At 42.6% G+C, this 14,011-nt stretch overlaps 1 protein-coding gene across 10 annotated transcripts in view; it reads left to right on the top strand.

The window, feature by feature from the left end:
• The window catches only part of cadpsa (Ca2+-dependent activator protein for secretion a), a 513,784-nt gene that overhangs the window by 392,119 nt on the left and 107,654 nt on the right, over positions 1-14,011 (top strand). For all 10 annotated transcript variants that reach the window (XM_080183112.1, XM_080183098.1, XM_080183090.1 and 7 more), the window contains one exon: positions 734-840. In XM_080183112.1, coding sequence (XP_080039238.1) covers positions 734-840 — 107 coding nt within the window. The remainder of the gene's footprint in view (positions 1-733; positions 841-14,011) is intronic.

Below are 14,011 nucleotides of genomic sequence, written 5' to 3'. Positions count from 1 at the left end.
GTCTGATAGAAACTAATAAAAAACAAACTGCTGTTCCTTTTTTATGATTTGTTGAATTTCAAGTTAGATTCTAGAAAGTAATACTTTTGCCTTCTTTGTTGAGCATTTGGTGCACACAGCATTCACAAATATAATGTCAGCACAAACTAACAGTGTTGCTGCATAACATATTGCATGATAACTTTAAGTTCTTTTAGTAAACGGTGTTGTACAGTAATATCTTCTTGGCAGCTAACAGTGTTCCAATTAGATCTTTCCTTTAGCGTTCTAGCTCTTTGTTGCAACTGGTGCCCTTTTAACCCAAGTTTCTTTTGAAACGGTTGAAGAAGTTTTCATGGAACTCACTCATCAAATTTCCCCCAAAAATAGCACTGGATCCAAGAGCAAATTTTAAGAATTTGCAGGAACGCGAGATTTAACAGAAATTGGATTGCATCCCCCACATCGGTGTCCTCAAGTATACTTACTTAGATTTGTCACAATTTTTAAAATCAGAACTTCAGTTTGAACCTGGATAGAATCCTAGCTGGAGCATTGTACTGGAATAAACAATATAATACATATTACCTATTTGTTTTCAATAAAACAGTTTTGTTAAGTATTTATTAGGTTAAGTACTTAAAAGATAATCGTACCGAAAATTAGAAAGTGCTTTCTTAAAAGAGAGAGAGTGTAAACTTGAGGAAAATATAGTTTGTATTATGTTACTCATTTTTGATACTATTTACCACAGAAAATGTAGGACAGTTAGTCACTCCTGCCAAAAAACTGGAAGATACAATTCGTCTTGCTGAACTGGTTATTGAGGTACTACAGCAAAATGAAGAGCACCATGCAGAGGTGAGTGTTTCAGCAGATAGACCATCACTGTTTCATATGGTTTGATGCCATTTTAAGGGAGTTGGCTCCTAATGCAAATAATTCAAACTAATTCCTTGATGTTACTCACCCCAATCATGTCGTATGCCTTTATTTACCAGGATGATAGATTTCTTCTCGTTGTAGTAGCAACTTTATAAACCTAGCAGGGGTGTGTCCTCTTGAATGGTGGTTCCGGTGAAATCATAAAGCTATTATTTTAGTGTTCTTTTCAATCTTGCCCAAAATAACATTTTTCTACCATATTTGTGTTGCCACAATATAATGACCAGATGAAACCTTCCGTCTTGGAAGCTCTTCAATAATGAGATGGTTTATTTCAAAGTACCTGGATCTAAACTAGGTATGAGCACTGACTGTACAAATTCCATTCCTTCCAGCAGATCTTGTACAATGTGCATATGGATGTTATTCAGCTTATTTAATCGCCCCAGGCAGTTGAATCACAATAGTACAACCTCTGAGAAGATAGAGCTCTGTGAAATTCCTTGGCATCCCTTCTCTACGTGGTCTTCTCAGCATGGCTAGCTTTTAAAATTTTAAGTGCTGGAACATGGATAAAGAAGCTTTGATCAAAAGTACACTATTTAAGTTCTTTAAAAACAGCATGGTGGGCCATAGCAAATAGTCAGCTGCTTTATGTATATCTATTGGTGCTGAATTTTTCTATTCCAAGCTGTTACCTGGCCCCAGACTCCTGACCCTCTCCCAGTGTCCTAGTGTTGCTTTCAAATTTCTCAAGACATTTGGTGTTGTATTATTTTCTTGCAAGTTAAGTACTGAAGTAATTTATGAGTAGGGCATAATTAAATCCCAATCACCTTGGTAGTCCAGCGCAATTGAATGGCAATTACAAGATTGGAGGGCTATAACACTTATCTAAAGGGGTTACAATGTTGGAACTCTTGTTACCAGTACATTTGGCTTCACTGTAGGAAGCACACAATTATTTCTGTATCATTAGATGAATTTGCCTAATGAAAGCAGTGTTATTAAATGCAAAGTAATTGAACAATGGGGTAGCACTCAAAACTGAAATGTATTGCTTGTTTCAGTAAACTCTCCCTCTTTATCAGACTGATGTACATGATAATGGAATATACTGCCTTTTGCTCACAGTGTGTGTGAGTACATGTATGAATTCATAGCTTCTGTACATAACCACTCCAATTGATTTTTACAGAAATAAGCAGACTTAATTACACCACGCTGAAATAATATATTTGCCCACAAGGATTTCTAGTATGTCTGAAATGTTTCCACCTGTTAAAAGTTTTGCTTCACCATGAAATTAATTTGAGTATACTTTCCAAAAAAATTACTGCAATGAGTAAATTCCACAGAATGGCCTTCTTCCTCAGTCATAACATCAAACTTCTGTTATCCCATTGCTAAAAGTGACTTTAGTTTTTAACTATTTCTGAATGTTGCTTCATTTTCCAGTGTGACTGTCTTTGCTGTTAATTTCTACTCTTTTGGATTACGTTTAATTTTATATTGAGAGTGTGTACATGTTAACCTGTAGAAAAAAAGTGTGAAACTGGAGTATTGAATCCATAGTGCCTTTATTATATGGTACAAAGTTAATGCACTAGTCCCAACTAATGCTTGATTTGCATATTCAAATTTCCTCCCTACTGTTCAATCAATATTGGATTACTACAGGGAAAAGAGGTATGTGACTAATCTGAATGAAATGAGTCACCTCCCCATATGTCTCGTGCATGCCCTAAAGATCATTTTTCCTATTGGGATTTTACCTGGGTCTTCCCCGCTCCTCCTCTTTTTCCAAATAATCCACTACCAACTGCCGACACAGTGCTTGTAGAACTGTTATTTGCAATGAGTAACAAAAATAGTTTGCTTGGGCTGGCCAAGCAGCCTCTGCATGTACTAGTGGATGCTATATCAAGCACTGGAGTTGCATCCTAACACCATACTTCACCCTTTGGAAACTTCCCTGAGTCTGCTTTATTTGTCTGTATAGATTTGATGCCTTTAAGTTCCAGTTTTTGGTTTATAATGCAGAACAACACATCAGCTCACGTACAACTGATTATGTTAAATCTCAGTTCTCAAGTCTACTATCATTACAATGAGTCAGCACTCAATTACAAACAAGTTTTAAAAAAATGTTTTTGCTTTTTCTACCAATGTGACTATGGATGATGAGTCATGCATTCCACCATGTTGTTGCAAGATTATGTAGTTTACTGGGGGAGGGGGGAAACTAATTTGGAGATAGATACATGAATTGAAAAACTGCCTCAAAAGTAGGCAGCTTGACTATTAGCAAATGAACAGGTTAGTGCCGCCACTAAAGTATCGCATTGGAATTTCATGTGAGTTCAATAAACTTTGATTTCACGCCATTGTAATATAGCCTGCTATCATTCACTGTGTATGCTTATAATGAAGAAGTGACATTTAGCAATGATTATTGGCCATTTGGGTGAAGTACTGAACCCTGCCAGTAGATGTAGAACTGTACTTCAAAACAAGTTAACACTACAGGGAGAGATTTGGAGGAAAATGGAAGAAAACACTTACTAAGATTTCTAGTAAAAGGATCATAATGCTATGTTAATTATTGCATTAAAACCAAGAAGAAAGAAAATAAATATTCTGATATAATATACATAAGTCACATTAAATAAGCACTCTACAACATACGGCATCAAATCAGAGAAGTATTTTTCTAGTCTGACTATAGCAGGGTGAAGTGCCCACCAGTAGAGTAACTAAGAACCATACTATAGTGACCACTGCTGTGACAACCCATAGCACCAACTGATTTTTCAAACCAAAGTCTGTCCATAATGTTTTCAAAATCAAATATGGTCAATAAGATGTGCCCTTTAATGAAGCATTTTCAGAATCAGGTAATAGTCATTCTAGGGTCCACCAGAGAGAAGGAGATTGTAGTAGGCATGGTCGGTAACAATAGCCGTGCAATAATGTAACTCCCTGAAGAGAGAATGGGCCAGGTAGCAGAATCTTCTTCCTACATTTCATCCCCAATCCTTACCTGTTAATTGGTTGTAGTTATGGATGTAACAGGCAAGAAGGATAAAGGAGAAGTAGTAAATATGGTGGGTATTCTCCCAAAAAAGTTCTAAGAGCCAAATTCGCAGGGAAACTGGTGTAAATCACGATTGTTTTTTCAGTGCACAAACACTTGAATCTCCCACACTCTGCAATGCAGAGGTCACAATCGCGAATATCATTAAAAGCTCAGGGATGGAGCCTAGTCACACCGGAGTCTGACAGTTCCAGGCCTCTGCGCGTGCACAATGGCCTCGAACTGTCAGTCTGCACTTTGCTGGCCAGCACAATCGCTGGCCAGCCCAGGATCCTCACAGTGCTGCCCCTACACACCACCATTGCCCTCACGTGGCCCTCACGTGCATTCCTGGGCCAGCTGCAACCTCCCCACTCCTCCAGGAATGCCCCGATCTTCAGCAACCACCCCCCCCCCCCCCCCCCCCCCCCCCACCAGCAGTGACAATTGCATCCCTCCCCACCCCCCCAGAGGAAGCAGACTCCACCAACCCTGGCAGACACCCCCACAGGAGGCAGACTCGCTCCACAGGATGTAGATCCCATCTGGCAGACAACCCCCTCCCCCTCAGCCCGCTCTGATCACTGGCCTCCCTCCAGCCTTGAACGAATCCAATGTTCACCCTCACGATCACCCCTGGGCCCCGCCCTCTTTTCACTGCCCATGCCCAGTGGACAGTGCCAAGGCGCCTTCAGGGCATGGCCGTTTTACCCTTTGGGCAATGCCAGGGGCATTGCTTGGATGCCTTTGCCCAGGGGGCACCACCCCACAAATCCCCTGGGGGGCCCGCTTGCCACCACCACCCCCCCCCCGCCCCCTCCTTCAGTCTGGTAGGGTTTCCCAATAGTTCCCTGAAAGTTGGGAGCTACTGTAACCCCCACCAGAGTGAAATTGTACTGCTGGGATGGGATTTGCAATCGGGCCCAGAGACTTCAGTCCCGGGTTCGATAATGACATTTAAGTAATATTAAAATAAAATTAAAATGTCTTACCTGCTGGTCCTGCCTGTTCCCAGCATGGTCCCAACCACGCTGGACATCCAACACTGGGAGATTTACATGCAACAGGAACGCATACGTGTACCCCGTGAATTGGCCCACATGCGGTTCTCCCAGCCCGTCACGCTAAACAAATAGCATGTCAAGATGAGAGAATTGCCTGCAATGTGTTTGGATTTCAAAAGACATTTGATGAGGTGGAATATAAAAGGTTACTGCGCAAGTTGAGAGCTCATAATGTTGCGGATGATATATGGATATAGGAAACCGAGTGTTGGGGGAAAAAATGTGTCAAAGAATTGGAGCTGCTATCATCACTAGAGTATTAAATTATGCCACAGAATTCTTCCAAACTCTCCAGGCAAAATATGCAAAGAACAGTTAATTCCTCCTAAGAAATGAGTACCTTTATGCCAAAATGACACACCTTTATTCATTTCCAGGTGAGTCCATACGAATGTACGGAATAGGAGCAGAAATAAGACATTTGCTCCTCAAGCCTGCTCCGCCATTCAGTAAGAACATGGCTGATCGGTTTGTGTTTTGTATTCCACGTTCTTACTTTCCTTGATAACCTTGGATTCTGTTGCCTGACAGGAATCTATCTACCTCTGCCTTAAAAATATTCAATGACCATGCCTCCACCCCGTTCTAAGACAGAGAGCTCCAAAGTTGCACAGCCCTCAGAGAAAAAAATTCTCCTCATCTCTGTCCTAAAAGGGTGAACCTTAATGTTAAAACAGTGCCCTCATAGTTCCAGGCTCACCCACAAGAAGAAACATCACCTTGTCGAGACTATTTAGGATCTTATATACTTCAATCAAGTCACCCCACACCCTTCTAAATTTCAGTGGAAACAAGCTCACTGTCTAACCTTTCGTCATAAGACAACCCATTCATTCCAAGTATCAATCTCGTAAACGTTTTCTGAACTGTCTCTGAAGCCCTTACATCTTTCTTAAATAAGAAGACCAAAACTGAATGCGGTGTTTAGGATGTGGTCTCACAGTGCCCTGTGTAACTGAAGCATAATATTCATGCTTTTATGTTGAATTCACCTTTGATAAAGGATAGCATTCCAATAGCCTTTTAATTACTTGCTGAAGCTGCATATTACCTTTCAGTTATTAATGCTAGAGAACACCTGGATCCCTTTGCACTTCAGGATTCTACAGTCATTCTCCATTTAAGTCATACTCTGCCTTTTTATCCTTCCTGCCAAAGTGAACAACATCACATTTTCCTGCATTATACTCTGTCCCTATCAGAGTTTGGCCCACTCACTCCACCTATTTCTAACCATCTTCAATTTCCTTATCTCCTCTTCAAAACTTTCCTAGATACTTTCCTATCTAGCTTCGTGTCATGTGCAAATTCAGCTACCATGCTTTCCTTCCCCTCATCTGAGTCATTGATATAAAGCAGGGAGGCAGGCTGGGAGACTCGCAGTGGCTTGGACAGCCGTTGAGAATCTTAATTTGGCCCTCTTGTCCAATTCAAAGGGCCAAAGGGATTCCTGGCTGGGGTTAGCGGCCCTGGAGAATGACCGCCTTCCTACCTTACCTGATTCAATAAGTCATTGGGATTCCTGGCAGGGGCTAGAGGCCTCAGAGAATCACCCCCTACGTTTTAAACATTGCAATCATGGTTTTGAAATTCAGAGCTACATGCAGTGTAGAAATAGTGTATACATGTTGAAATAACATGAGATTTGACCTTTTCCTCCTCCCGAGGTACCAATTATATTTGAGTGTCAGGAGCTTCAAGGGCTGTAACTCAAAGATTCTGTTGTAGTTTTGGTATCTTTAGGATTCCTCAGAGCATAAAGCCCTATAGATGATACACAGAACTACTGTTTGGACAGACTGTTACAAAGTAGTAGGATGCAGGTTTGTGACTGCCAATGCCCACCTGCTGAGTTTCTGGTATTGGCTGTGTTGTCAGAGGAAGGCATCAAGCAGAGCTCAGCAGCTCCCCCACAGGGAGGGAGAGAGGGAATGAAGATCAGAGGATAAGTCACTAGATATTATACAAAGTGCATTGGCAAAGGGCTGGGAATATACCACCTGTCCACCCTCACTACAAACCCCTGGGGGGCCTTGGAGAATAGAAGAGGATATATAAAAGGTGCAATAAATGCTTGCTGGTTTCCTATCTGTGTGCCCCTGGTTAGCTGCAGCATTTTAGTTTCCAAGCATCCATCACAGGTCTAATTCTGTTCATGCTTCAAAAATATTTCACTTTTGAAACTTTGACTGTTAAATGTCATGAACAACAGAGATATTAAACAAAAGGAAAACCTTTTTTAAAAGTGCACTGAAGGGTGCGTACCAGATATCCTAAATTTCTGACTGAAATAGAATAAATGAATTTATCTCTGTGCAAAGATAAATAGCTTTCTATTTTCTTGAATCATTTATATTAAAAGAAGGTATTGACATTTTCCTGATTAAATATTCCTCCCCACTCGGCATACTGGAGCTCAGCCTATATATGAAACCCTTTCCCTTGATCCAACAAACTCCCCTTCCTGGCTCCCATGTTAGCTGACAATCTCTCATCTCAGATGCCACTGTCCTTCCTTTCAAATCAATTCCCTCCTCAATAAGTGTGCCTTAACCATGCTTTCCTTGCAAATTACAAGCATATTTCCAATTTCACATTCCTGTTGTCACCTCCCAAAATCTACACCTATCTTTCAAGCGTTTCCATGTTTGAATCCTTTCCACAACATAGAAATAGCTGTTTTTCTAACTCACAAATGCTATCTTTTGTGACAAAGGAAAGGTATCCTTCCTGTTCCTTCTTGCCTTGTTTGCAGCTTTTGATGCAGTCAACGACACCCTCCTCATCCAAAGTCTTCCTCAGTCATCCAACTTGCTCATCCAGTTTGTGAGAGGTTTGCATAAGTTCAAGGCAACCATTGCTACCTTCATCTCTTTAAGGGATGGGATGGTGCATTTTGGCTGGAGTAGGTGTTGAAAGTCATGAGAGAAGTCAGTTTGACCTAAGTAAGGCACAAGAATAAGATATGACATATAGGCCGCTCCAACATTCTTTGTGAAAGACATGGTGCAGGAGATTGACAGGAGGAAAGAGGTCCTTTATTCATAGGGAGCCAGGAGCTCTCCCAAGCAGACTTTGAGATGACATTGGAAACAGATGGCTATGCAGGTGAGTTCCTAGCCTGAAGCCATGAGAACCTGGATACAGGACTAAAAGAAGTTCAATGTCCTCATCACAGGAGTGGTCACGGCGAGTCAATGCATCTTCAAATGCCATCTCCTACCCCTAACTGCACTGCTAGCCTCACACAATGCTCTGTGCATCACACCTCCATCATTCATCTATCTATCAACAGTCCCTATCAATCACAACTCATACCTCATCCTCACACACTGTGCATTGCTGACAGCTAACACATATCTGACAGCTTGCACACACTGCCAGCTTTTCAACTGTGACAGGGGTATCACCCAACCACATTGCAGAAAACTCAGTGATGCACTTTTCTCACTCATGCAAGACAAGGTGGCATACAACTGTAGACAGTAGCAGCTAACTGAGGGGGCAGATATGACCTCATTTCCTCACTGTATTGGAGGGGATTGTGCTTGCCATTATTGAAGCAACCATAATGGAAACTATAGAAGATGGTGGTATGTTCATACTTCATTCTTCTTTTCCTCTCCCAATTCCCCTTCACTTCATAGTCTCTTCCCCTTCACAAGCTGCAGTAGTTTAAGAACACATCTCATGTTTTGCTTCATTCACCTCACTGGAACATTACCTTTGTGCCTTTCTGCTTTCAGAACAACAACCTAGCAAGGCAGTGGTGCAGGAGCATGAGGTGATAGAGAAAGAACAGTGTGACGATAGAAAAAACATTGTGACTCTCCCAGCCACAAGCCCAGATATTGACACGTTGCCCACGTTAGTGGGAACCTGTATGTGGTGAGACAGCAGGCATGAGTGGCCTGCAGCCAGGACAGAGAGAAATGGTAATGCAGGTGCCAGCTTGCAGAGGCCTTAAATGAAGACAAAGTATAGAACAGGATTGAAAGGCAATCACACAGAAATGCTTGTACATTAGCAGGCCTGCCAGAAAGCCTGCGGTCACTGTTACGGTGGATCGAGGAGTCTGGTATTCACCTTGCACAGAGCCTGGACCCCATTTCCTTTCCAGTATGACAGGTATGGCCACATTCATACAAACATTTGTGGATTCAACTGTGATGAAACGTCTGATGGCCAATGCTTCAGCTTTTTATTGCAGAAGCCATACATCTTCTGAGTGCTGCAGGGAAAGCTCAGAATGCAACACACATCCCAGCATCTGCCACTGTGTCTGTGGATACCAGCTCTCAAAGGGGCGAGCAGACTTTCACAGCAACCCAACAATCTGCACTCCAGCATTATTAGGATTGCAGATGTGCTGCTGAAAGGGAGTCGCATTGACCGATGGAGGCCAAGCCTGCTACCCTCTCTCTTAAGATAAGAACATAAGAAATAGGAGCAGGAGTAGGCCATCCAGCCCCCCGAGCCTGCCCCGCCATTCAATAAGATCATGGCTGATCTGTTGTGGCTCAGTTCCACTTTCCCGCCCTCTCCCCATAACCCTTAATCCCCTCTCTTATCAAGAACCCATCAACCCGCTTCTTAAAAATATTTAGCGAGGCAGCCTCCACCACTTCAACGGGCAGAGAATTCCAGAGATTCACCACCCTTTGAGTGAAGAAGTTCCTCCTCAACTCCGTTCTAAACCGCCTCCCCTTTATCTTGAGGCTGTGCCCCCTAGTCCTACTGTCTTTTTTGAGCGGGAAGAGTCTCTCCACCTCTATCCTATCCATCCCATTCATCATCTTATACGTCTCAATGATGATAGCATTTGTGCCACCACACACCAATGCTCCTGCTGCTACTTGTTTTCCAGCCAGGCCCAGATTACTGCCAACCATGTAGAAGTGGTGCTGTACCAAGTCAGGCATTCTAGAGTAAGAAGTCTCACAACACTAGGTTAAATTTTGGAATGCTGCTCCTTCATCAGGTGAGCACCTCATCGTTCACCTGATGAAGGGGCAGTGCTCCGAAAGCTTGTGATTCTAAATAAACCAGTTGGACTTTAACCTGGTGTTGTGAAACTTCTTAACTGTGCCCACCCCAGTCCAACACCTACATCTGCACATCAGGTCTTCTAGAACCACAGCTGCTCAAGGATGTCGTGCAAGGTGATCCACACTCTTCACCCACTGCAAATTAGCAATCTTCACCAGCTCTGCTACAGCCACTGCTGTAACACTGTGTGGAAGCTCAAGGCCAGACATAAGCCCACAGAAGTCACAAACAAAGAGAATGCGCAAGAGCTTTTGGTTGATTTTTGTATTGAATATTGGATGGTTTATTTATTGAAATTGGTTTGGAATGTTGGTGTTGTGTTTAATTTCAGCAAATGTAACTAAGAGGATGCTGGTTACAGGGGCATGGTAAAGTATGTGACTGTTGTTGAATGGGTCATTGAGATTTTATTCACTGCTGCTGAACAAATTACAGATAGCTCAGCCAGAAAACAGATGCATTTGTTGCCTCCTCCTCCTCCGCATCTTCCTCTGCTGCTGACCTTATATCTAGTGACAAGGGTCATGCCCTCATGATAGTGAGGTTATGCCGGATGTAGCAGATCATGATGAATCGTGGCACAGACTCTATAATATTCGGCTCATCCAGAGCAGTCTTGGCAGCAGAAGTGTTACTTAAGCACTTCAGTGGTCTGCTCGATGGCATCTGGCATGGAAATGTGGCTGTCATTATTTGCACGATGCCCACATTTGTGTGCGGTTGTGCACAGAGTCATGAGCCAGTTTGTCAGCGGATAGCCTTTGTTGGCAGTAATCATCCTCCAGTCTCGCTTGGTGGCTGAAATACTGATGGCACTGTGAGCTGGTGCAGAATAAAGGCATTGAGGCTGCTGCCAGCATAGCAGACATTGACCTGCTTGTTTTGCTGAGTATGGTCACATACCAGCTGCTCATTGAGGGACTTTGTGGTTGAGATGTCCCTCTGAATTTAGATGTGGCACCCCCAGAACAGCTTGTAGTGCAGTCATTGGTGACCCCCACCATGTTATCTTGACATGCTCTGCCCTCTTCTCTCTGGAGAGAAGATAGTCTACTACCCTCTCTTCTCACACAGTGTGCTATAGATTCATGTAACACAGAAAAGGCCCTACAGCCCATCGAGTCTGCACTAACCACTACCACTAGAGGCATGCTAATCCCACTTCTCTGCATTTGCCCCATATCTTTGAATGTTATGATATTTCAAGTGCTCATCCAAATATTTTTTAAAAGCTGTAAGTTTCTGGCTTCCACTACTTTCCCAAGCAATGCATTCCAGATTCCCACCACACTCTGAGTGAAAAGGTTTCTTCTCAGATCCCCTCTGAATTTCCTGCCCCTTACCTTAAAACAATGCCCTCTCGTGATTGACCCCTCAATAAAGGGAACAGCTGCTCTCTACTCATCCTATCCATATCTCTCATCATTGTATATACACCTTAATCATGTCCCCCATTAGCCTTCTCCACTCTAAAGAAAACAATCCAAGCCTATCCAATCTCTCCTTATAACTCAAATCCTCCATCCAGGCAACTTCCTGGTGAACCTCCCCTGTATCCTGTCCTGTGCTATCACATCCATCCTTTCATTCAGTGTGCCAGTCAATTCATTTATAGAAGAGTGAGGGTGGAGCCTGCACAAAATATGTTCCGGGTCACGGTCAGCTTCACAGCTATTGACAGTACTGCCAGTGCCTGGCTCTGAGCTGCAGGTTTGCCTGCGACAAGCAGTAGAGTTCAGAGAGAACCTCCGTAGTGAAACAGAATATCTGTTCCTCATTGAGGCTGAGGAAGGAGAGTTGCACCCTGCAGACTCTGAGTGAATATGGTCTCTTGTTGAGTCTTCTTCCCCTATTCCACTTGCTCCCTGATCATGCAGCTTGACCTCCTCTGTGCCACCGCTGCTCGTTCCCCTGTCATACCGCAGGCCAAGGCAAATGGAAACTACAATGCCCATGCCTGGCCTGAACAAAATCCTTGAAGCCAGAACCAAAGCGCTGACTACATGCCACACTGCTCCCTGTAAATGTCAGTACAAATACAAAACACTGAAATTAACTCAGCAATAGCCAGTAGAAAACAATCAGCAGCAAATCTAAGAGTGAGGCCCTAATGGGATCCTTCCTTCCCTGCGTTTGTGTTCAGATTTGTGAGGTTAAGCGAGGACATTAACTAAATTTACAGGTCAAAATTGGCGCTGCTGCCTTCAAATCAGCTTTATAAACTGACTAGCTCATAACCTGCCTACTCTGCATACTTTTGGCATGTGCTCCTTTATCTCACCTGATGAAGGAGCAGTGCTCCGAAAGCTTATGATTCCAAATAAACCTGCTGGACTAAAACCTGGTGTTATGAGACTTCTTACTGCACCCACCCCAGTTCAACACCAGCATCTCCACCTCATGGCTTCTAGCTACAGTTCTAGCTAACACCCCCAAAATAGTATCCAGTCCAGCTTGCACCAAATGTGTGCATACATATTTTAATTGCAAAATGGTGCCTGCAGCTGAAAATATGGTTACAAAATTAATTCATGTGGCTAAAGTACCTAATAGACCCATTGGCGTTTTGCAAATCACTTTAGACACTGCACTGGATTTCCAATCCACTTCCACTGCAGTGTCAAACTGAACTAAAGTGAGACTATTCCCTCCATGAGCTTATTGCTTCTGAACCTCAGCCCAGACTCCAGATTAACACTGCTAATTTCACATCTCTGTAAAGTGGAAATCCCATAACATTGTCACAAAGTTTGCAAAGTAGTTACACTCCCAAGTACGTATGAAAAGATATCTTCAGTAAGAGTCACAGCTGTTTTCTCCTGACTTTCAACAGGGAGAGATAGACTTTAAGTTTAAGTGGACAAAACAAACCGACCCATCTGTGAGCACAGTTGAATTCTGTTGGTCTGTCGGGCAAACAGAAAATTACATCTAACTAAATTTGAATGTATAGGGACTGGCAAAACCACTGCTAACTACATGAAGAGGAGAGATTGATGTGCTAACCATTTTTGTATAGTAGATAGTGTAAAAAAATTGTCTATAACAAGATTGATCTATGGATTTGATTAACATTTACGACAAAATAATGACGAATCTAAAATCGGACTTCTTTATAAATCAAGACTGGGCAAACTTGAAATGTCAAATTCCCTTTTTAAGATATCATTACACTTGATAATGGAGCATCTTAACAATAGCTATTATTAAATGTAGGTGATTTGTGACATTGCCGTCACATCCAAGGAATTCTACTGGCCTAAAATTTGCTGGAAAAGGGTATAATGCTAATGTTAATAATAAAATCTTTCTTTCCTTCAATTTCTCGTTTGATGGCTAATATTGCTTCTGATTCGCCCTATTCTCTTTGCTATCATTCCTATATTTCTTTCTCTATCTTCAAATCTTATTGGTGAAGGAAATATACTCTAGCTCCTGTTTGTTCCAGATGACCCATTGACCATGATCAGCTTGCACTTCCAACAATTTGCGGCACAACATTTTTTCAAACTGAAGGATGAGGAATTATAACAAACAAATGACGCTGCGTGATGTCTCACTCCAGGAAATTCTGGGCCATTTAGTTTATCCCAGTTAGATGGTGGCCCCCACGGTGTCATCTACCAGCTATTGCTCTACCAAACCACAGAATGGGAGCCCTAGATTTGACTCAGTCTTGGCTGACATTTCCACTTGAGTTCTACTGAAACGCTAAGCACAAATCTTAGGTAGGTCTCGGCCAACAGCAGTGAGCAGAGGTGAGCTGACAGGATAGGAAGAGACATGTTTGAGATTTTAATTCGGGCTGCGACTTTGACCCCCTCCACTCCTTGGCCTTAGAGCAACATTACCAGAAACCATTGAAAGGTGCACGGCACTCACTCATCATCCCAGCTGGAATCCAGAATGAGCAACTTCAGAAAACTACAGAATATGAACATTACCTTAATTCCAAAAT

This window comes from Carcharhinus amblyrhynchos, chromosome 3 (assembly GCF_965287045.1).
Source record: "Carcharhinus amblyrhynchos chromosome 3, sCarAmb.v2.hapA, whole genome shotgun sequence".
Lineage (NCBI taxonomy): Eukaryota > Metazoa > Chordata > Chondrichthyes > Carcharhiniformes > Carcharhinidae > Carcharhinus > Carcharhinus amblyrhynchos.
This window is presented reverse-complemented; position numbering and strand designations above follow the sequence as displayed.